The 24658-nt window shown below is 55.6% G+C and overlaps 2 protein-coding genes across 2 annotated transcripts; both read right to left on the bottom strand.

Annotated features, from left to right (window-relative positions):
• Positions 1 to 2238: 2238 nt before the first annotated feature.
• mdpE (Monodictyphenone cluster transcription factor) lies at positions 2239 to 3546 on the bottom strand (the record flags this gene model as incomplete). The annotated part of the gene is made up of 1 exon (XM_037328567.1): positions 2239 to 3546. One exon carries the CDS (start codon positions 3544 to 3546, stop codon positions 2239 to 2241), a length of 1308 nt encoding a protein of 435 aa, XP_037173205.1.
• Positions 3547 to 16995: 13449 nt separating this feature from the next.
• Positions 16996 to 23706, bottom strand: wA (Conidial yellow pigment biosynthesis polyketide synthase; the record flags this gene model as incomplete). The annotated part of the gene is made up of 4 exons (XM_037328568.1): positions 16996 to 17040; positions 17093 to 22999; positions 23052 to 23343; positions 23414 to 23706. The coding sequence occupies 4 exons, from the start codon at positions 23704 to 23706 to the stop codon at positions 16996 to 16998; spliced, it is 6537 nt and encodes a 2178-aa protein (XP_037173402.1).
• Positions 23707 to 24658: the final 952 nt, after the last annotated feature.

Raw genomic sequence — 24658 nt, forward strand, 5'->3', positions numbered from 1 at the left:
CTGATTGACTGATCACCAAAACCATCTCAGCTCATACGCCTCGCGGTACGCGTACGCAGGCCTTCAGCCCCAGATCTGCAACACAGATAATTTCATACACTTTCTCTGGCCGCCTTACAGCTGAACTAGATATTTCCGGCATATAGCTGCTCCTTCTAACATGGTTCCGCCTCAGCCGTAAAACAGCCGCTCAAACATTCATGCTAGCCAGGCGCAGACCAAGCAAAACACCAGAGAAGCATTTTTGGAATTCTGGTGTTAGGTCGTCATCCAACAGGAGTTTTGAAGCTACATTGGGGAAAATATTCCACACTTCCTTATTCCCACCCGTCCCAGTCTAAGCCACACGCTCTTTCGCCAATCGTCACAATCGTCATTGACTCGCATGTTTAGAAACGCTGAGCCAACCAGGCCCGACCCATCGTCACATCATTGGTCCATACGCAGCCGTAAGTGCAAGTATGGTATGTGGCCAGCGCCGCATGAGATAAGCCCCAATTCCTCACGTCCTTCCGGACATCTCCAAACCGTCCGTGCCGCCGCCGCCAACAGCTGGGAGGATTCCGTCAACGTCAGCCACAGATCACAAGCTAAGTAGACAAGGTTGAAGCCTCCAGAAAGGTAATTGGGAACACTCTCCACGATGATGGGAGGCAATGGGTGCGTGCCCGCCTTGTCCCCATCTTTTTTTCCCTTCCCCTCGCTAGCAATGCCCAACGGTCCGGGAGACATGGCGCGGAACGACGAATGAGTGGTTGACGAGCGGGAAATAGCGCAAGTTGGGCTGGGTGCCTGGGGCTAGAAGCGATTCGGGGCCAGTGCCGAAGGGCTAGCCGGCAAGGCTAATGCAACCACTTCAACAGGAGCATGCAACCACTTTGACACAGGCGCACGTGGGGGAGGATGGGATTCTCTCTGTTTCTCTGAGAGAGAGCGGGCGAGCGCCCCCAACCTCCTACATTTTGTTTTACTGCGGACTGAATGGAAAAGTTGCTGAAAAAGAACCTGTCGGAGTTAGGGACACAGGAGCGGCAACGCGGAAGCACGTCTGCGGAGGGGCAAGCACATGAAGCGCTGCGATCGAGGTTGCGTCAGATCTGGCGTTACATGATTGTTTAGACGCGCAGCGCATTCTCTTCCTTCTTTTCCAGCGCACTCTCTTAGGCAAGGAGAGAGGCGATGCGGAGGAGGATGGTTAGAGGGTGCCGCTAAGCAAGGCATGATGATGACATTTCTCTTTGCACTTCATGCCTGGACTAGTGATGCTGTCTTGGCCATCGTCTCTGTATTCTGTGTTCTGTAACTTGGTTCGGTGGGTAGAACACGCACCTCATTACGTCCCGCAAACTCAAGAGATCGCTATGCTTTGGCTCTCTGCTTGCCTCCCTCCACCTGCTCGTCCGGTTCGCTGACGGCATGATCTTGCGCAAGGTTTGGGGGACGACATCCTTCCGATGAACCGGGCCCCTCCTCTTCCTCTTCCTCATGAAAGGCAAAAACGGAAGAGAAAAAGCTTCGACTCCTACTCCCGCTGGAAAAATCCGCTATGATGAGGAGATTATGAAAAGAATAATCCGAACAATGATTTGGTCCGATGAGTTTGCAAGATCTGCTTTCCCATTGATGATCTGATCCCGAATACCCGTGCCCACTATTTTCTGTGTGTATGTGTGTGTGTGTGTGTGTGCTGTGTATGTCCATGTCTGTCTCCCATTTGATCCCCCCCTCCAACAGCGAATGATATTTTGCATCGTGACCTAAGAGCCACCACAAGTCTTGTGAAACACCGCCACGCCGAACCATGAATCTCGCGGAAAAGAAGTGGAAGAAGAAAAAATAGTTGAATCATCAAGACGCCGAGAAAGTAAAATGTACACAAAATAGTCCCCCATAGCTCCCAAAAAAGCCTGGTTTAACCCGTTTCTTTCGCGCGCGCGCCGCCGGTCCGGACTCCCATAGATACTCCATGTGGAAAGGAAGTAAACAGTAGTAGGTAGGTAGGTAGTAGTAGTAAAATGCTCATATCGGTCGTATCGAATTAGCAGCAGCCTCCGAGCGCTTCCTTTTTTGCCCCTTCGTTCCCTCCTTTTGCCTCGCCTCTGTGTCCACCCAGAATTGGGATAAGCTTCTTCTCATCCTTTCACAGCCTGCGTTGCTTTTTTTTGTAAACCCGTTTTTGTGTTTGTCTTTTTTTCTTTGCTTTCTTTAGATATGTCTTCCTGATAGGATGAACTGTGACTAAGCATAGCTCATGTCGCCCTTGCGATGGCTGACGACCTCGAGGGTGGTGCCCAGGTTGTGGCCCAGGTAGCCAATCATGGCCTTGCTGACCTCTGGGTCCTCGGACAGATCGGCGCACACCTCGCGGAACTGCGCGTAGACCTCCTCCAGCTTGCGCAGCTCGCGGTTGAGGATCTCGAGCTCGAGCCACCGCCCGTCCTCGCCGCCGAGCGTGTACGCGCCCAGGCTGACGCCGAGGCCGCCGACGGCCACCGCGCCGGGGCTGTTGAGCTGGTTCATCGCCGCCGCCACGGAGGAGGAGCCCATGCCGCCCATCATGCCGCTGCCGTTCTCGAAGTAGGTGTGGCTGGCGTTCTTGTAGAAGCTGGTGATCTTGCCGATGACGGTGGCCAGGAGCATCGCGGCGGTGTGCGTGCCCGAGCGGCTCATGCAGCGGTTGCAGGAGAGCATGGAGGCGCATCCCTCGACGGCTTTGCGGTTGAGCGAGAGGACGAGGTCGAATGGTGGCGCGGAGGGAGATGAGGCGTTGTGGAGGGCCTGGAGGGACTGGAGGCAGACCGTGAAGCAGGTGCAGGAGCCGCCGCCTCCCGAATTTGAGGACTTGTGTCTGACGGCGGGGCGCATGTTGGGCGTGGTTGACGGGCTTGGGAAGTATGCCGCTGCCGCCATGCTGTTGGGCGTGGGCATTGCTTGATATTGCATCATGCCGTCGTGCTGTGCTGCTGCGTCTCCCCAGGGCGTCATGTGGGCGGCCATGGCCATGTCCATTGACTGTGAGCGGCCGTGATGGTGATGGGGGGCCATGTGTGCGGTGGCCATGGTCATATCGGGGTAGGGGGCGGCGGAGAAGTCGGTGGGAGGAGTCCACGGCATGGCGCCTCCGTACATATCGGCGGTGGGATCTTGGTGGTCTCTGGGTGTTGCGTCGTCGACGCCCAAGAGGGCGAGCCCTGAAGAGATGGAGGGGTTTCTGGTCATGGCACCCTCCATGCTGGTGGGCGTGTGCCAGCCGTTCTCCATCTTGTACATGCCGGCGCCGGGGTGCTGTGCGAACATCATGTTCTTCTCGTCCATGATGGGCGAGAGATCCGTCATGTCCATGTGGACGGTGTTTGCGTGGCTCGGTGCGCTGTTGTCAGATTTCGGCTTGCCAGCCCTGCTGGAGGGGGAGTATCGGCACTCCAGGCCGCATGCGAGGCATCTGGAGCATATGGGACGGGCTTTTGAGCATTTGACCTTGGCGAGAAAGCAGCCATCGCATGAGGCCCGGAGGCGAGGTTGTCTGGGCTTGGAGCTTGAAGACATTGTGTGATTAATGGGCGAGTATGTTCTCGACGATTGGAAGGAAGCAACTCTGAAAGAAAGAAAAAAAAAGGGTATCTTTTTGGTCCAACGAAAGAATTACAAGTCCGGAGGATGAAGTGACGGCGGAGGGGCAAGCCACTATTAAAGAAATGGACAAGGGCAGAAGGTGTATTAGAGTTCTGAAGGCGGTGCGAGTGAGATGTCTGTGTGATGATCGTGTGCGTGTAAGGCGGAGTCGGGATTAGCAAGCACTATTCAGGCTTTTGTGTAAGGGCGCGATGTGAAGTGCGGGAAGAGCCCCGAGGGCCACGGATCGCGGACTAGGTCGAGAGTGAAGCGGAATCTAGCCGACTGCGAGGTAGACAGACAGGCGACGACGACGACCACGACAACGAACCACGACGAAGTTGGAAAAACGGGGTCACGAAACAGGAACGGAAACGGTCACGGCCATTACCCAGAGTCCAAGAGGGACGAGCATGGAGTGAGAGTCCGGGTGTTTCTAGAGGAAGGGACGAGAGATGGAGCTTGTAAGAGCGAGAGGATATGCGACGCGGACAGGAGAGAGCGGACGTTGAACGGTTAAAAAGAGAAAGGCCTGATTTAGATATGCTATGCCGTTGGCTTATACAGAATGAAGGAAGTACAAGCCCATGTACACGGGGGCTGTGAGGGCGTGGGCAAAAAGTACTATGGCAGAGCAGATCTGGATTCCCCCCCCCCCCAGAGCAGAGAGGAGGGAGAGGAGACAGGCACACGCACAACGAGAGAGGCTGGCTTGACATAAAGGTGTGTATCTATGTGCGCGCGAGTGACATTAGAGTAAGGTAGGCCACCACCGTGGGTGAGAATGTCTTGTGCAGAGCAGAGACCAGCGATGTGTAAGAACGAGGACGGACCAATTAGATGGAAAAAGAAACGGGCCATGTACGGGTCTGGCAGTAATGCAGAGGCCATGTACCCTCCGCCCGTTCTTGGGCGCGGTGGACATGGGCTGGCTCGCTCGCAGAGACCCTTGGCCTTTGGGTCCAAGGGCATTGGATAGGTCTCTGTTCTGTGTGCAGGCCAGAGCTCTTCGGCCGCTTGGACGAGGCAACCTGACCAAGAGAAACAGACAAGAGGGAGAAGAGACTCGGCACCCAGACGGCAGCTCAGCACAGAGGCAAAACAGAACCAAAAAAGGTCAGGCCACAGGCGGTTGAAGCATTGATAAGACGGTTTGGGCCGGATGAAGCCTTGCCTGGGCATGCAGGCAACGTATGTGGCACTCACCTGGGTCGGTGTGAGAAGAGAGAGACGTTCAGATGCACGTCGAGAGCGTGTAAGAGAAGATGGGCCTTGTTTCTTGCCGTTTCCAGATTTTCCAGGTTCCCCACGGGACGTTGACGGCGAAAAGATGCTGCCGGTAGTGGGTTCAACTGGAGTTCCCCATCTCAAGATCCTGCCTGCGGAGTGGGATGGATGGGTGGACGGATACTAAGGACTGTTCTCACCCATCAGGTGGCCAGACAGCAACCAAGAGAGACGAGAGGGAGATGGTAGCGGCTGCTGTTGGTTCGTGCCGAGAGCAGATCCCTGGGTTTGGGCAGTGCCAGGTTGCTGCGCTGTGCTGTGCGTTGTTACTGATAGGCAATGGCCGTAATGGTGAAGGAGAGGGTGGTGGAGCGTGCCAGAGCTGGGGGATCAGGGTGGAGCTTAAGCTGGGGCCTAGGATAGCGGAGAGACAGGGACAGGGACGACGAGGAAGGGGACGGGGAACCCTGCTCGAGGATAAGGCAAAGACGTGGGACGGTAGAAACGGTTCGTTCCAAGTTGGCGTGAGAAAAAGTAAAATGGATGGATACGGGGAGCTGGGGCAATGGAAGGGAGCAGAGCGAGCCGAGTAGTGTGTGATGGGTGATGACGCTCGACAAGGTGAATTATGCATCCAGGTCTCTCGCCTTTCCTTTCTAATGCATAGTAGCCATAGAAGTACACAAGATGCAACGGGGAGGTAGTGTCAGGGGAGGAAAAGGTACGAAGGTTACGGTACGGTAAGCAATGTAAGGTCATGTAGAACAGGGCGGTACCAGCTCAGGCGCATCTGTGGGCAGCGACAGCTCGAGCAGACCCAGGTCAAAGGGCAGAAGCAGATCCACACGAGTCGTCGATCTGGAGGATGGAGATAGGGAAACGAGCCGTCAGAAGGGTAGGGATTAGGGTGGTTGTGAAGATTCCGCTTCGGGGAGCATCAGAGAAGGATGGGGAGCAGGGATTGAGGAAGGAGAATAAACGGGATAGGATACACTGACTGACTGGGGCTAGCAGTGGGGGCAAAGGAAAGGGAAGGAAAGGGTACAGTGCCTTGTACACCGGGCAACGATGGGTGAAGGGCAAGGGAGGACTGACCGCGTGGCGGAATGGCTCGGCCGATTGGAACAGACCAGGCGTTGGTCCGAGGGCGAGATGCGTGTGTGCGAAGTGGAAGTAGACGACAGAGGACGAGCATCAACGACTCCAAGGGGAACGGACGGCAAGATAGGTCAAGGTTGTCATGGTTGGCGGGTAGACTCGTCACCCGGGCGCGGATGCCGGTACGGAGGCAGTCCAACAACGTCCAATGTTGGTTGGCTCGGCTGCTTGTTGCCCGTTGCTCGATAGTAAGGAGACAGGAGCAAGAGACGAGGGTACGATAGGGAATTGGAGATGGGCGGGCTACTAGCTAGAGGAGCTGTATGTCTCTGGGAAAGAAAGTAAAAAGCGGAGTAGAAACGGAGTTTGCAAGTGGGATAAGTGAGACGGATGGATGTCAGACTAAGACGTGTGAAGGTGAGTGAGGTAAGGCAAGGCAAGGCAAGGCAAGGCGTGGGCTGTTGAAAAGCCAAGCAACAGAAAGCGAGACGCAGATTGTGGACTGCGGGATTGGGATTGGGATTGGGATTGGGATTGGGGTTGGATTGGATTGGATTGGATTGGATTGGAGCGGGCTGGGAAACAATGGAATCCAAGACAGAGGAACGGTAGCTACCTAGGTTTGGCGGTACGTACCGCGCGGGCATCCTCCACTGCTCTGCTTACTTTCTTGACGGATATTTCTTAGGCCTGGATCTCGGGGGGTGCTCTCGCATCATGTGACCTGAACTCCCAGGTTGCACTCGCTGCTCCTCCAGTTGGGTGTGAGAGAGAGCGAGTGCGGCCCAGAAGGGAATGGCCTGGACCAAAGAGTGAGTGGAACCATCCAACTGCACGACACGACATGGGGGAGCGGAGGAGGGGGGCACTAGACCCTTGCTTTACAGCTTTGCAGCATCCGCGAACAGGGGGCCCCAGCACACTACACCACGGGCACGCTTCCCTTCCCACCCACCTTCACTAGGTGAGGTTCCCTTTCTCACAGATCCCGTCCAGGTCCCCTTTCCTCCCCTCCCCTTGACTCCAAGGGCAGAGGGAGCTTGGGCCATTGTGTACAACACTGTGAGTACGTACACATAACTGTTAGTCTTGTCGTCTTCATCGACAGGCCTCGACCAGTCACTTCGCCTCAGTTTATTCTTTTTTCCTCTCTCGCCGTCCACGTTGCAATTGGCCTGCCTGTGCTTGGAGAAGCACAAAAATACACAATCCACAAGGGGCAACCGGGGTCGACATGATGCGTACTTATCACGGCATACGAGGCAATGATCTCCAGCAACCATTGCCGTATTCAACCACCCTGTCTGCTCCATACGACTGCTGCTGCCAGCTAGCTCCAGTTTCCTACCTGGTCCAAGCAGCCAGCTGCGATGCGTGCTGCTGCTGATGCTGCTGCACCATCCGACTTTGCATTGCTGTAATTATGCACAATTGAGGCGAGAACTCCAGAGTCCTGGGATCACGTCTATCAAAGAATCATCATTCCCCCTCCTCGCTTCCGGTTTGTCTCTCTTGATACTTCAGACCTGCACCCTAGTTGACTTAAGGTATACGAACGACACGGTCAAAGATAACAATGCAACGGCTCGCCGTATCCGTACTATGGCCGCCGCTGCAAGGTTGGGCACCTGACTGGTTGATGGCTGAGATGAAGCAAAGACATCTGGCTTTTTCGGACTGCGAGCGACGAACGAGTATAGAGATTGACACGGCGGCGGGCGGCTTTTCTGGGCGATGTCTAGATTTGGCCGAGCGAGCCCCCCTCCCCCAGTGTCGACTGCCCGTTATTCTGATTCAGATGTGTGTTCGTGTCGGAAATGAAGACATGATCTCCGAGAAGGACAATCTCGAGTCTCCTCGTCATCACTCGTTGATCTCATTTTCTGCTCGGTCTTTTTGTTGTCCGTCAACGTTAGGGGGAGATAGGATAGGTACAGGTACAGGTACAGGTACAGTCTGCAAGTTCCGAGTGCTGCCACGTTCTGGTTTCCTTTTCGAGAAGGTGTTCCTAGGTTTTCCCGTCGTGCTCTCGAGTGGTCGATGGCGCGATTCCCGGTTCCTCGGACACATGCGATTCGGATGGAGCAGCGATTCAAGAGCCTGGGATGGCTGTTGTTTAGCTGCACAGGCGGTTAAGGTGGCTGTCAACTGGATGGAGGTTGAGTGGAGCATGGATGGCTTAGGGTTGGGCGAGAGTTCCAGCCGAGCTGGATGACGGGGAAGTTACGCCATGTTCGCCAGTTCCTGAGACCGAGACGAACAGGAGAACAGGAGGAGGGTGAGGGAGGATACGTTACCGCCTGCCGAAACTCTCGCAGCGTACTGCATCAAGCAAGGCAAACGGGTGGCCAGTGGTCCGGGAACGCGCACAGAGTTTTGCTCCCATGTCAGTCAGGCGAGCTTCATGTACCCGAATGACTTGAAGGCAGGTCTGGGCCTGTGGAGTGTGACAGAATAGCCAGTGATGTGATTCCAGCGGCCGTCTCTTTTGGCGGTCCAAGTGGCGGCGGGGAGGGATCACGGGCTGTCGAGTCAGACTGGTATCTGCGGAGGTGGTCAGTCTATCTCTGTCTTTCGACATGAGGCATTGTAGAGCCCCAGACGAGAGAGTGTTTTGTGATCCAATGTGAGCGGCCAAGTAATCAAGATGGGTTCTTTCCCAGGGTACCTTGGGCAAGGCACATGTTTGATCCTCCAGGGACAGGAACAGCTGGACGGGTAATGATGTGCTGTCTGGGATCAAAGGCGAAGCTTCTCTATTAGATTGCAAAAGAAAACAGACAAGAAAGGGCCGGAGGGACCCACTTGGCAGGAGACGGAGCGCGCGGAGGGCCCGCAGGACGGCGAAAAGGCGGAGACGATGGGGCGAGGGACGCCGACGGGAAGCTCGGAAGCCGGTACGACTACCTGCCTTGGGACTTTACTCCTCCAGGCACCTGACATACCTTAGGGCACCTTGCACTAACATCCATTGAATGCACTTTGCACAGCACCTTACGTTAGATTACAATGAATCCATCTCGCGAAGCGCTGCGCACCGCGTACACTATCGTCATTCTGGCAAGGTGCTTGGCACTATCTGCTACCAAAGGACCTATTTCGCCCGCTGCCCACCCACTTACACACCTGGTATGCTTGTACTTGTGCTTCCGCTGGGCCCGTCCTTCCGGCTGTGCACCATGCACTCAAGTAGGTAGGCGGACTGTACTGCACTCCTACTATGTAAGGTAATTAAGTACTAACCGTAGTGAGGTCGTATGGAAGGGCCCTTCCCGTTGCACCCGGACCAGCTCCGACGCAACGGAACTGCAACCTGACATGGTAAATCGACTACCACCTCACCTCTCCTCGTCAAAGGCCAAGCGACAACGCCAGTCCAACATTGTCCGTGTCCGTCGTCTTCTCCCCGATTTCTAGAATCCCATGTTTCGAAACACACACAGCCAGCTGCCGTCGTCCCAGGAACTGCACCTACTGTACCTGTGCATCGCATCCTGCAGTCTGCAACCCGCCGACTCAGCGCTCTGCTCTCAATCAATGCCCCAGCACCAGCACCAGCAAGAAACCTCTCATCCACATGTTCATGGCAGTCAACCCCATCAGACATCGCGTCAGCTTGCCTCGACTACTGCACCTGTCAGGAGCCAGCCACCTTACGTCAAGAAACCTACCTGCCTACCTTACCTACCTTACGCACCCAGCTCGCCCGCATACACGATATCGAAACCCTTGTCTTCCCCCGGACCTCCGTTGCAAATCGTTGGACCCATCCTCTCTCTCGACACTGACACTGGCACCTCACTTCGATCCCGGAATAATCAACTTATTGCTTGCCGGTAGACGGCACGGGAATGGCCCAGGCGAGCTATTGCCGAGACTCGACTTCGTCGCACTCAACTCCCACTGCATGCGTACCGTACCGTCCATGCAAGCTTCACACAGCTGCAGCTACAGTGCTACTACACCTCACCACGGCAGCCCATGAAACCCATGGCAGCCATCGCCTTGATAACGGCCGGCCGATCGCGTCGATCATCCAGCCAACATGCTGTCGCCCTACCCCAACCCACTCAATTCTCAACGCCGACTTGGCCCACGCCGGAGAAATCACCATACGCAATTCCCATCTCTTTGGGTCAGTTCTCCATCTTGACACCCCTGTCATCCAGCCAGCCAGCCAGCCTGCCTGCCGGCCCACAATCTAAATCCTCAGCCAGCTCAGTGCTCGGACTCACTCCCCGAAAGAGACAGCCTTCTGTCTACAATTGACATGCCCAGTTCACACAAACTTGCGACTGCTAGCCCCAAATGGAAGTCTTCCTTTTTGTTTGGTGCCCAAGACGCGTCGGAGAATTACGCCAAGCGAGGCTGCAGTGCTAACAGCACCGGACATTCATGGGTTCGATGACGATCGTCTTCAATAGCTGCCTCTGCCGTTGTTCCGCGGGTGCACTCCAGACACTTGGTGTGAACACCCACCAACCCAGAGAGCATTCAGATGCACAAAAAGACACCGCGTCTAGGCCTTGGGCTTCTTAGATCTGCCGGCCTAGTCTGACTTTCAGCCTTTTTCAGATGGCACTATCCCGCAGAGCATCGTTTTCATGGAGCCCTGTCAATGCACACACTTTTCTCTCGACACATTGGGCTGACCTGATATGGTCAAAAGAGCGAATGCCCTCTCTTGAATTGCCGCATCGCCCAATCGTACAGAGCTCCGACACACATCGCCAAGCGCCGTGGATGTTACAAAACTCGAGATGGCAATGATCCACAGCTTGAAGAGAGCTGAAAGATACTTGCCATGCCGGAGCGGGATGGACGCCGGGTTGGTTTTCCTTGCGTGGCCACGGATTCTCCAGTCTCCTTCACGCTCTTCGGCCCTTATCAGGAGCGAGAGAAGGAAATGACATCATCACCGCAGCGGCAGGCGGCGACGTGGCTCTCCGAATTGCAGCTTTTTACCCCTCTTGGCTGCGCTAAAGCCCTTCCGGATATCAGCCTTCAACGCCCTGTGCGTGGCGTCGAAGGTCCTGCTTTGGAGGACAAAGTCCCGTTGCCGTTCAACTCTAGCGCGCGCAAAGATGTTTCAAACAGCACCTCAACTCCCAAAACCAACTTGTGTTTATGCTTTACGCCTGGCGTGCCGCTTTCCGTCGTTGCTCGGCAAACTTGATGTCGTCAACTCTGGGTGGAGCGACTGAGACAACATCGTCGTGACCCATCCCGAGAAATGGGATTTGGGACGATTCGGCCCTTGAAACGGTCAAGGGATCTCATCTTCACACCCTAATTCAAGTTCTTCGTTGAAAACAAGCTCAACGCTAAGTCGCAAAGGCCTGTAGTTGCCCATACTCCTGAGCGCACCCATATTAATGGACCAGGACGACTCATGACACTCGTAATACTGGCCGAAGGGTTTTCAGGGATTGGTCAATCGGTGTGAGATCTTTCCCGCTAACCCAGACGACGTCGATCTTGTCATATTTGGGATGAACCCGGGGACCTCGCGGGGAACTATCGTCTCGCGCAAGGGCCCGGATTGCCTATCAAAGACCCCCTCCACAGCATCTTCAAGTTCAGAGATCAACATGTGGCACCAATGGTCCGAAGGCGAGGTCGCCAACCCAGCCCTGCAAGAGCGAATTCCGGCTCCTCACCTACCGAGACGGACACGGGTATTGATCGATGTGTTGGCACCGCATCGTGGGGTTCAATGAGACCCCCCACTTGGCATCACCATTGCGATGGTTTGCAACACCTGTGTGAAAAACGGCGGTAGTCGGTCTGCCAACATCGTTGCTTCTTCTTCTGGCCCGCTCTGACTTCGAGGCACTCATAATTGGCCCGATATTTGATGTTGCATACCTACCAGCAGACCGTCCTGTCAGCCACAAACCCACGGTTGCCTGCAAGGCGCTGCAGATCAATATATATGAATTATTGACAGAGGTTACACCAAAGGCTTGCAGACTGGCATCTACCTTGCCCACATCTCACCACCAGAGACAGAGACGATGGAGACGGCGATGCCACGCATTTGGGCGCTAAGAAGACTTCGTGTGTCTTTCATGAATGACTTTCCTTGCTTTCCTGGCAAACCCGCATCGCCAAGTTGGCATTACTTGGATGGGAGGTTTTCAACGAGAAAGCCACTGATCCACCCAGCATCAGCGGAAACGATCTTAGTGGCGCCAAAAAGTGTCGCCGAGAGATGCCGCCGCCTGAGAAAGGAATGATTACTTTCATCACCCTTTTTGGTGTACCGAGAATCCGACAACGGATTTATGGAACTTGGGACTTGCAAGTCAGACCAAGAAGAAAGGAGATACTCGGTGTTGATGTGGATGACAGTCTCAGATCTCGATCTGTCAATCTATTGCACGTTGCCAAGGGTTTTTAGAGTCAAGCCGTTGCAGCCTAATCTTGCAAACCAAGACAACTATCATGAAGCTTGAAAAGGCTCAGAAATCAAGACGAGGTTGACGACTGCAGGCTTCACCGCATGCCCACAGACAATGTTTGGGTGGTATGCAACGACCCTAGTTCCCGGGAAAAAGTCGTCTTCTTGTTGGCCTTCCAACAGACGAAAGGTGTTCGCAACGTGCCTCATTCAATTCATCAACGCTGAATGGATGGATATGTTGCCATGGGCCAATTTGAGGTGTCATGGTCCTGATTTAGCACCGTATTCAACGGCGCCTAGCAACTGACCTAGTGAGCTTGATCGGCCACGACAAAGAACAACAAGGCGTCGCAGACGGACGATACCCTGCTAGCCTCAAGCGGTGTGCCGTCCCGCACATTCTAATGGAAGCCAGCCAAGATGGCGCGAGCATTTTTAACCCTGCGAAGCCCGCTGTCTTTCCGAGAGCTATGCGAGTCGCGATCGCGGCTGCGTCTTGACATATTTACGATGGCACCAAAAACCAGAACTACTAGTGCTCGTGTCACGACTGTTCACTGCAACGCTGAGGCGCATTGCTTACGCCTGCGCGCGCGCAGGGATGGGCTCACGGCAGGAGAAGAAAACTGCATGGCCAGCTAGTGCCTGAGAACGCACGAAGCTCAGCGCGCGCTACTGCTGCTTCATTCTCTTCTAGTCTCATTCTGGGGCGCGACCATCGTTCCCGTCAATGAAGGACTGCCTCATTGTGAGACCACATGCTCTGAGCGATGAATCCTTACTGATAGGTGAGAGGAAAACAACAAACAGTCAACTCGACAATCCGTCCACCAACTCGTGGTGAGAACCTCTCGGAACCCAATCACTGCGGATACGATCCTACGGGAATGGCTGGGATTGCGGCCCAGCAGGCGCTAAAAGCAGCCAGCCGCAGCCCCTGGTTGCCGACAGCACGCCGGTCAGAACTTTGACTTCTCTGTCTCGAGCTCTCTCCTCTCCTGCCGACGAACAAGGCCCGGCGTGGCCCAAAATCCGCAGACCGGATTTATCGTTTTGTCAACATGGCGAAGTCGCCTCGCGCCGGAAGCGACGGGTAACTGGTTGCTCCTCGGCGGCCGGGTCTTCGGACGTGGGAACCAACAGCATCGCGCCGCCTCACTTGAGGCACCCAGATTGTTCTCTCGTCGAGAATTGCGTGCAGCTGGCCGGCGGTGCGACCATCGCAGCAGCTCCGAGTGGGGCCCTAAATCTGAGTCTTGACGTCTAAGACGAGAACCAACATTAGAAAAAAAGAACAAAGGCACACGGCCTACTACCGCGGCGATCCCGCGGCGTCGGGTCCTTTCTTTCTCCTGTTCCTCAGCCGGAGGAGTTTCCGGGTGCCGTGTCCACGGTACGCTGTTACGACAGTCGCGATGGTGCAGATTTGATGACGATGACATTTTGAGCAAGCGGAGAGGCCAGGCCCCCTTGTCGCTTCGCTTTTACGTCCGCAAGGGAGGCTGGCTTTCCCGTCGCGCTGTGTAACTGCTAATTTCACGGCACACAACTCTCGGGGTTTGAAGGCGTCTCTCGCAGAGCCAACCGACCAGCGGTCGGTATGTTTTTTTTTTTATTCCTCCCAGCGGCACGCGCCGTTGGCATTTCGGGCGTTCGGCAGGATCCTGGGGAGGAAGAAGAGACCGGGATTCGAAAAGATCATACATGCCGCGGCGTGTATGTACGAATACCTCTCTCATGCAATGCCTGACCGGCGCATCGTCCTCAAAGGTCCCATGCCACCAGTTCTCGTGTTTATCTAGCCGTGTTACAGCATTCGATAGTCCAGGTCACAGGACTCGAGGGCCACGCTGGTGACGCTGAAAAATTATCTTCTTGGCGCCGGCGGCCGTGGATTGCGAAGGGAGAATCGACCTGAAGATTGCGTCGACGTCGTACAAGCAGAGCGAGGGGCCCTTGATGGGCCTTTTCTCGCCTCTCGCACGAGTCCAGGGTTTTGATGACCGGGGTGCTGGTTCGGAATACCACTCTCCTCTCCCGCTGCGATGCTGCAAGTGCCATGATCAGCGAGCTGAGCAGCTGTTTTTACGACGACTGACATGAGATTATGCCGCCTGCTGCTACTCACCGACGGGGGGTTGCAGACAGAAGGCTCCATTGCAGTGGAGATCGATCGACGCGGGAGATCCGACCTTTCGCTTCTCGAAGCGAGCGAACGCGCATGGCGAAGACGACCCGGTGCAGTACAGTGCAAGTGCAGTGCACAGCTGAGGGCCTGGCATGTCCACAAGAGGTTGGAAGGCGTACCACGAAGATGTGCATATTCATTCCATGCGCATGGATATGTTTAGGAGCGATGGCGGAGGACAGGACGGCCATCACAAGCTGCGCCTCGATGCAAAATTATCCCGCATCTTGGACGCGCCCCAAGTCCATCTGGATAGTCGATGCCGAACACTGCAGGTCTTTTCAGGATTGATGACCACTTCCAGACCGTTCAGCATGCATAGGCCTCACATAGGCCATGCACCATTCTTCCTGCGGCCGTCTGGTGATGTCTTGGTAATGGACCTATGACGACACAAAACATAAGCTGACCATCTTTTTGGCCGGAGGGCAGGACGTTCCAAGATGTCTTTGCGTCAGATAAACGTCTCTGCGTCAATCTCACTGTCTCTCTCTATACTCTGCAAAGGGAGGAGGAAGCACATGGACACGCCTCGTGCGAGCCCGTCGCGTGGTCAGGTGCATGTGATTGTTGCATATGTTTAAGACAGCAAGAGACACAGAGACATGGTAGAACCCTGAGTAGAAGGCGCGGACTTTGATTCAACCCCGCAAGTAAGGGAGGAGGAGGGGAAATCTGCAGGTGCGTGGGATGAATGCCGGACGGATATGTTTGTGTGTGGTCTCAAAGGGAGGGGCGTAGAAAAAGGGCTGAAGTGGTCGAGTTCTAGGTCGTGAGTGTGTGTTGTGTATGTAAGAAATGTCTTGACTCGGATGGGGCCGGGCACGCGCGGGAGACGGGAGGAGAAGCGCAGCGCGGGCGGCGGCGGCTATGGCATGACGATTCCCAGCCGTTGACATTGTACCGGAGAGAGGGCCTGATGGGGCTGACGGGGAGGGTCTCTGGAATGTTGCGGCTCTTGGGGCCTTGGAAGGTGTAGCCTTGTCGGGCAGGGTGATATTTGAGGGCTCTCTCTCGTAATCCAGGAATGCAAATCATCTTCTTGGCATGTGCTATCGTTCTCCTCAAGACTATCGTATCGACTCGGGTTACTCGTTTTCGAATGGGGCTTGGCTCTCGGGAGCGGTACCAGCTGTTGCTTTAGAGTCATCCGGAACATTCAAGCCCTTATGCGCCCTCTCTCTGTGTCTCTCTCTCCAATATCTAACGAGCGCATTGCCGTCTTCGACCATTGCGGTTATGTGACCCGAGATCGAAGATCGAAGATCGCGGGGCCCGGGTGTATAATAAACGATACAGGGATGAGGCGGTCTCTGGCGAAATCGCGGGGTATCATCAATCGCAAGTAAGGCCCCTTCCCGCCGGCCGTTGTCCCTTTTCAGATGTCATCGCATGACGTTCCCTTCCTTGGGGGGTGGACGGCATGAAGGGATGACGGGGGGGGGGAAAGGTTCCAAGGACTGGCCGTCGACTTGGATGTTGCTTGTCGGAGACCAGATGACTCTGACGAGGGGGGGCAGCATGTCCTGGGGACGGGAGGGAGGGTTGCGGGAGTGCTGGATCACGAGTCGAGGGCCTTCCATCGACTTTCGGCGGGCAGGTGTGGTGGTGATGTGGTGGTGGAATGGGGTGCCGTGTGCGTAGCAAGAGGCAGTCTGCATGGCCATGTGCCGTCTGCGGGTGCCGTGTGGTGGTTGACGCGAAGAAACAGAGTTTAAGAAACCGTCGCAAGTCTCTTCTTTGGGTGGGAGGGGGGGCTGCGACTTTGGCAGGACATGTGCGAACTGGTGGCCACAACAAGACAGTTGTGTCAGGGGAAGCAGATGATTCCCAGGGATGGGCACGTCTTTGAGCGACTACTGAAGACAGCTGTAGGAGCTATCATTTTATCAGCCAAAATATCAATATCGAGGAACAGGCAGGTAATTTTGACTTCGTGTATTCAAACTCGAGAGTACTGCTATCTTAAGGGGGTACGGCTACTCAAAGCGTACATTCTATGAACCGTCTGAACCAATTCCGACAAAAAAAAGAGACACTTGAACACCTCCAGATACCATGATTGTAAGGAAAGACGATGAACGACTTCATGACGAAAGGAAAATTCCGAACCCATTATGAGACAATGACTTTGTGACGCGCTCCCGTGTCCCTCCAGGATAAAACAACGCCCCAAAGTGATTTGCCTTGTGTTCTTTCCACCTATTCCTCCTCTTCGCCTTTCCAACATAATAAGGAATGATTCGTATGAGTGTGTGTGAGATGCTGTCGCACTTGTACAGGGAGCGGATATCAATGTTAAGACAGGATGGAAAAGAAATGATGACAAGAAAAATGAATCCTAAACAATGATCAAGAAAAGAAAAATCAATCTCATATCCATGCTCGCATTTCATGTAATGTCCTGTGTCCCTTCTATAACCTGCAATGCGTGTGCTCATATGCATTCCGCTATGTTGGTTCCTTACTCGCAAACCGCTTCACGAATGAACTGTCCAAGCATCTTGGCCTAAGAGGATGTTAGTTAATGTTGAAGATATGGATGAGATGAGGAGCCTTACGTAGTCGCCATGCATCATGGAAAAGTGGTTGCCAGGCATGTGCCTAGTCCTGAACCTATTAATGTCCAGGTACTCGTCCCAGCGGTTGGGACCGAAGTCGGTCCTGTTGTCCAGGAGGAAGAGAGCATGGCCCGTCGGGTAAGGATCCGGGCGAGGGTCGGTGGGAAGGTGGCATACACCATCCTCGCACCAGATGGCCATGACGTTGGGGCACTTATCCTTTGGGATAGGCTCCGCAGTGTAGTTGCTCAGGGCGGTAACACTGGCAGCGAAGTGGGGGAGGAGCCAAGAAGGAATCTTCTTGGCAGCCTCGTCGTCACCCTCGCCGAGAAGGCCGATGGAGGCAAACCAGGCGTGGAGAGACTTGGGGAGGGGCTCGATGGTGATGGGGCAAGGGGCGTCGATGATGACGAGGTTGTCGACAGTCTCACCAGCCTTGGTGAGCTGGTTGACAATTTCGTAGGCGATGACACCACCCGCAGACCAACCTGCCAGGGAGTAGGGGCCTTTGGCCTGTCTAGCCTTCATAGCCTCGATGAACTTGGAAGCCATGCCGTAGACACCGCACTTGTATTCCTCAGGAGTCTTCATGAAGGGAGAGAAGAGACCCCAGACAGCCCAGTCGGAGGAGACCTGGCTGATCTCGGTGTAGGAGGTGGCGCAACCCGAGCCGTCAGGAACCATCCAGAGGTTCTTGGTGGCAGTACGAGTGCTACCCTGGAGGAGGATTGATGTGGCCTTGCGGTGAGGGTAGTTGTCGACAATCTCCTTGGGTGGGGGAGGCTTGGCGATGGAAGCGGTGGTGTTACCAGGGTGAGTGTTAATCTCCTTGGTAGGCTGGACCTTGGGCTCACGACGAACCGGAGCGGGCTTGGGAGGTGCAGCCTTGGGCTTGGGCTTTGGGCCAATGCCAAGAGCCTTCTCAACCTCAAGCAAAGAGGGGTTGGTGACGAAGAGGTCGTTGGGGATATCCATGCCAGACTTCTCACGAAGCGTGCCCAAGATGGACAAACTCATCAGAGAGTCCATACCCAGAGCAGCCAGATCAGGAGCGGCAACAATCTCATCAACCTCAACACCCATCTCAGTGGCAATAGTGTCGCGGAGGATGTTCTGCAGGTCACCAGAAGCCTCATCGTCACCCTCGCCCTTGACCGAACGGTCACTCTCCTCGTAGGGAGTGGTCACGTTAGAGTCGGACTCGAGCTCAGGAGTCTCAGAAACGGAGCCGCTGGAGTCACCAGAGTCCTGGACGTAGCTGTCCTTGCGGTCGGCAGTCTCGAACTGAGCGAGGAAAGCCTTGAAGGCACCGATGGTAGGGTACTCGACGAAAGCATGAGAGTCGATGTCGATGTCAAGCTCCTCACGCATTCTGCCAGAAACGGTCAGGGCCATGAGAGAGTCGCAGCCAAGATCGGTGAAGGCAATGTTGTCTGCAAGCTCGTCATGGGTGACACCGACTTCCTTGGCCAAGATGTCAAAGACCTCTTGAACGACAGACCGCTTAGCAAGCTTGGCATTGACAGTCTTGAGGTTGCTGGCGGTGACTTGCTTGGTGCCCTTCTCCTTACCAGCCTTGTCCTTGGGAGCAGCCTTGGCGGGGGCGGCCTTGGCCGCGGCAGCGGCAGGAGCGGGAGCAGCGCCAGCAAGGGCACGTCCGCGGGGCGGCAGGACCATGTTGAGGACCTTGCGAGGGATGGAGGCGAACCTAACATCGCCGGCAACACCGATGATGCGGTCGCCGTCAAAGACGTACGCGTCACCAGCCATCATCTTAGTACCCTTGACAGGCTGCATGCGGATGTAAGAGCGGTATGACTTCTTGGGGTCGAGCTTCTCAGTGAACCTGAGAGATCCCCATCCGTGAGAAATGAAGACCTGCTCACGAGAGTCAACAGCATCAGTACCGTTGATGATGAAGCCAGAAATGTGGCAACAGCTGTCAATCCAGTAAGGGTTGAAGAAGAAGCTGCCATCCTTGTCGGTGGTCTGGAAGGTAACCTTTGCAGTAGCCTCACAAGACTTGCTGTCCAAGATGACTTCCTCCATGCCCTGGTACTTGGGGTCGTAGTCGACGAGGGCGTTGAAGAGCTTGTAAGCCAGGCCGCGGCCAATCTTGGAAGCCTTGCCCTGTCTCTCAGCCTCCTCAAGAGCATCAACACGGCCCTTAATGAGGTACGTGACGCGCTCAAACTCATCAGCCCACTGCTCGGTGCTGCCGTACACGACCTTGCAGTGTGCGTGCTCGACCTTCTTGGAGCCCTCGCCAGTGTGGAAGCTGACGTCGGCGTAGCCAAGAGCGGCGTTGGCAGTGACCGTGGTGCGGAGGATGTGGGCATCAATCTTCTCATCGAAGATGAGAGTCTTGGGAACCTCGACGTTGGCGACGTTCAAGCCAATGTCCTCAGTGCCGGGGCGAAGCATCTTGTAGGCGTAGTCGCAGATGGTCATCGCCATGTCGGCGTATAGGGTCGACGGGCACAGAGGCGCACCGTTGCACAAGTGACCCTCAACAAGAGGACGAGTGTCAGGACGAGACAGGTTAGTCTCGGTCTCGATGATAGCGATGTCACCCTTGACATCCTCGTTGGTAATCGCGTGCACGGAGGTAGTAGAGAGCTTGGGCTTCGCCGGCTCAATCTGGAGAGGAGCCTTAACGGCGGCAGGGCCACGGTTCTTGGTAAGACACCAGTCGCCAGTGTACTGAAGCCAGTAGTTCTTCTCGTCGAAGGAGTAGGTGGGAAGGTCCAGGAGGCGGGTGCAGTCGCTGAAGTCGCGGTGAAACTCGTCCCAGTCAAGGTTGATGCCGGCAGTGTGGAGGGTGCACAGAGTGTTGCTAAGAACCTTGTAGGTAGACTCGTTGCGGCGGAGAGTGGGAACGGCAATGGAGCTGATGCCGAACGAGGACTTGACGAAGTTGGCACACACGGGGTGAGGTCCAATCTCAAGGAAGACAGTCTTCTCGTCAATGGAGCCGGACTGCTGAGCGTGAACAAGGCCGCCAAGGAAGTTGACCGCGTCGCGAGCGTGGTTGCGGAGGTAGGCAGCATTAATAGGCTCGTTCTCAACCATCTTTCCGAGGAGAGGAGAGATGACAGGAACCTGGGGGACCTCGAAGCTCACAGAGCGAGCGAGCGTCTCGAAGTCGTCCAGGATAGCGTCAACCTGGGCAGAGTGGAAAGCGAAGGGCACCTTGAGCTGAGTGCACTTGAATCCGGCGGCACCGAGGGTCGAGGAGATCTCGCTGACCTTGGTGGAAGCGCCGCTGAGAACAGTCTCGCGGGGGCCGTTGATGCAAGCCACGTTGACAGCCTCGGACTGAGAGCCGAGAGCCTCCATGACAGCGTCGACAGGGCCAGTGACAGCCAGCATAGCGTGAGTGCCTGCGGTGCACTTCTCAACAAGGAGCTGAGCGCGAGCTCCAACAAGGTAAATAGTGTCGCTGGCAGAAAGGACACCAGCGGCGTTGAGAGCGGCGTACTCTCCAAGAGAGTGACCCATAACAGCCGAGGGCTTGATGCCCCAAGAGGCCCAGAGACGAGCGAGAGCCATCTCGAAGCAGCACAGTCCCAGCTGAACAACAACAGGAGACAGCCTAGTGACATCAGACTCGCTGCCGTCGATGAGAGGCAGGAAGTTGGGGAAGCCGTGGATCTGTGCCAGCTGGTTGAACTCATCAATGCTGTCACGGAAGACGCGGTAGTGAGCGTACAGGTCCTTGCCAAGGCCAGCGTAGTGGGAACCTTGGCCAGTGAACATGAACGCAACCTTGGGCTGCTGAGTGGAGATGGGGCTGAAGTTCTCCTTGAGTCTGTCCTTGATGAGGCGCTGAGCCTCCGGCAAGTCAGAAGCGGCGACGTTCATACGCCAGTAGTGCTGGATGCGGCGAGCAGTCGTGGTGTAGGCGACGTGGGACAGAGGAGTCTGGGGGTTCTGCTCCATCCAAGCAACGAGTCTCTCGGCGTTGCGGATCATGGCAGCCTTGGACTTGCCAGTGACGGTGATGACCTGGACATTGCGAGCATCAACCTCAGCGGCCTTGAGGTGGGGAGCGTCCTCAAGGAGCAGACCGGTGTTGCCACCAGCGGCACTGAAGTTGTTGACGAAGATACGTCTAGGCTTGCCGTCTCTCCTCTTGAAGGGGGTAAGGTGGAATGCAATGTTGACATTGCGCTCTGACAAATCCTTGGGGAAGGTCTTGTTGATCTCCTTCTTAATACCGACGTGGGGCGGGATAGCATTCTTCTGCATCATCATGAGAACCTTGCAAAGGGCAGTCACACCCGAAGCAGCCTCTCCGTGACCGACGTTGGACTTGATGGCACCGAGGTACAAAGGTCTGTCCGCGGGTCTCTTGCGATCGGCAGGAGCGAAGACGTTCGTAACGGAAACCATCTCAGTACCGTCACCAGCCTGGGTACCGGTACCGTGCATCTCGACGTAGTCGACGTCGAGAGGGTCAACACCCGCATCGTCGAGAATAGCGCTCGACAGGATGGACTGGGTAGGACCGTGGGGATGAGTGATGGAAATGGCATCAGCGGAGTGGTTGGTAGCCGTGCCCAAGACCACCGCGAGAACATTGTCCTTGTCCGCGATGGCATCCTCCAGACGCTTGACGATGACAGAGGCACAGCCGTCAGCACGGCAGTATCCATCGGCACCGTTGTCGAAGGTAGCGCAAGGTCCAGTCTTGGACAAGAACTGACCACGACTCAGACCGGCGAAAATGTCGGGGTTTGTCATGCAGGACAGACCACCAACGATAGCAGTGTCGCAGTCCTTCTGCCACAGAGAGTTGCAAGCAACGTTCAGGGCAGCAGCACTGGAAGAGCAGGCCGTGTCAATGTTCAGACTAGGGCCACTGAAGCCAAAGTGGTAGTTGATGCGACCAGGACCGAAAGCGCGGACACCACCGGTGATGTAGTAGGTATCGACCTCCTGGGCGGCGTTGATTTCACGCCAATCGTCGGAAGTCTGACCGTAGAAGGTACCGATACGATCCAGTCTCGTAGAGGGAGTGCGGTTAGGGACATAACCGCACATCTCGAGGGCCTCGTAGGCAGTCGTCAACGCCATACGCTGCATGGGATCGGTCTGGAAAGCCTCACGGGGAGACATGTTGAAGAATCTGGGGTCGAAGTAACCCGGGTTCTCAATCCAGCATCCGTACTGGGAGTGACTCGTGTTGACAGCCTTGCCAGTGATGTCGTAGTGAGTGGCGACGGGGAAACGGTCGGCAGGAACGACTCTGTGAACATCCAGACCCTTGGCCAGGAGCTCCCAAAGCTTCTCGTGGCTGGCAGCGTCGGGGAAGCGACCTGCCATACCGACGATGGCGAGCTTGCACTTGCCGGCTGGACCGTGGTTACCAATCTTGGAGTTGTAGCTCTCCCTCTGGATCTTGGGACCAGGGCGGACGATAACGTCAAGCTGTGTGCGGTCCTTGATCGTCTTCTGGAGGGTCTCGGCGTTGTGTGTAGGGCCGAAGGGGATAACGAGGCATGTTGATCCCTCAAAGTCACGGGCAGTCTCGATGCAGCCGTCGATGCCCTTCTGGAACTGAAGGACGTCGACGAGGCACTCGTGAGCTACAGCCTGGAGCAGAGACTTGGTGCTAGTCTCAGCGAACCAGATACCCTTGGTGCCAGACATAATGGCAGACCGGGGCTTGCTCTTCTCCAAGACCTCGGTCACCTTGGGGTCGTCAAGGCGAAGGATCTTCTCGATGTCGGCAGTGCCGTGGAGGTGAGCCGCATGGTAAGGTCCGTAGACGGGAATCGCCGTCGACTTGACGCCGAAGACGTTCTGGTCATCCAGGGCCTTCAGGGTTGCTGGCGGTCCGGAGATCGCAAGACTTGATGCCGACACAGCGCTAACGTATGCTTGGCTGGCGACGGGGATGTACTGCTAGAGATTAGTTTCTGAGACAAACGCCGTGTGCAACAGAAGAGCTCACATTAGATTCATGGAAATTAAAGAGAGCCTCTTTGGCTTCAGGTTCCTTCAGACCAGGAAGGATGTGGGTCCAAGGTTCAGATTGGCCGACCGGCGGGCTGAGTCTCTCAGCCAACGAACCGACGTGAGTGCCAGTTCTGAAGGCCATGAGGACTACCTGAACGGCAAGGGGTATCAAGGTAGAGACTGAGGGGGTCGAGGCGATAGCAGCGGCGGCAAACAGCCCCGTGCAGAGACCCATGAAGAATGTTTGGTCGTGAAGGCAGACATCTTGAGGCTCCTTCTCAGTGCGGCTGCAGATGTGTCAGTTACTAATCCGGCGAGAGTTCTGTCTCATGCCTGGGAAGGCTTGGGGGGGCGTACTCAATGTAGTGAGCCAGCTGGGTGATGCAAAGCAGGGCACTGTCGATACCGGGGTGCTTGATGCTCTGGGCGTGGTATCGTTCGTTGAGCTGTCGGAGGGTCAGGAACGTGGGGAGCTTCGACCGTTCCAACTTCCCCAAACCATCGATCTCCTCCCTCAAAGCCTGGCCAGCCTGCTCGAGGAACGTCTTCGCTAGGGTGCTCGGATTTCCTGAACGGCAGAACTCGGCGAGAAATCCATGGGTATCAAGTGACTGATCTCCGAAGAGGAGATAAGACATCTTGTCGGCCATCTTGAAGGGTTGTCGACATAGATTTCCTAGGTGATGAGGTTCCGGTGTGCCAGCTAGAACAAGATGTCGAGATGCCGGGAGCGAGTCTTGAACTTATATGATTGAGATGGTCTCGAGGCAGTGGGTGTGCACACCAAAGCCAACAACCGGCCCTCCTCCCGAAATAATCAACCCAGCTGTCAATGTCATGGCTGATGGATAGCGGAATTGCAACATGGCCTGCAACACATGCTGGGTAGAGGGAGTGAGGTTGAGGGGGTGGACGGAAGACATCCCATGTAGACACACACCCCCTCGCACCCCTTCCCTTGGTGCCCACTTGGCCCATCCTTTTCTTGCCCGGGTGGATAGCGTGAGTCCGGCCCTGAGCTTCCTCGGTGACCGAAGCTGATGGATGATTTTCAGTGTCTTGCCGCATCGGTCGAGGCCCATTGGTTCAGGGCAAGCGATCGAGGCCGCCACACGGGCTTTCTTGCGCCAGTTCCTCTGTGCTGGGGTGAGGACGGACAAGCGGACAGACGCAGAAAGGACCAAAATACGCCGCAACGCAGCAATTCGAGCGGAGCAGGGCAAACCACACGGCTTCTGCTCACTCATTCTGCCAACATCTCTCACGCACCCTTTCTTTCCCTCTCACTCTGCCTATTCCACTCACTCTCGAATCCACACACCCAGAACGGCACGGGGGGGGAGCGAGGGAGGGGGGATCGTGGACTTTTGCTTGTACCCAGGTATCGGGGTGTTCTTGACAGCGCGCATCTGGGACTGTGCTTGAAAGTGAGCAGTGACTGGGCATGTCCGTGGGGCTTGTCAAGGCCAACTGGACCAGACATGACGTGATGCCACTTGGGGGGTTGCCCAGGACCACGATTCTATCAGAAGCATACAGGCCGCAGCCATGGCCTGAATACGGTAGGCATGTAGGCGGGCGAAGCAGCAATACGACGAGCTA

Source organism: Colletotrichum aenigma, assembly GCF_013390185.1.
Source record: "Colletotrichum aenigma strain Cg56 chromosome Unknown KSG_Cg56_contig09, whole genome shotgun sequence".
Lineage (NCBI taxonomy): Eukaryota > Fungi > Ascomycota > Sordariomycetes > Glomerellales > Glomerellaceae > Colletotrichum > Colletotrichum aenigma.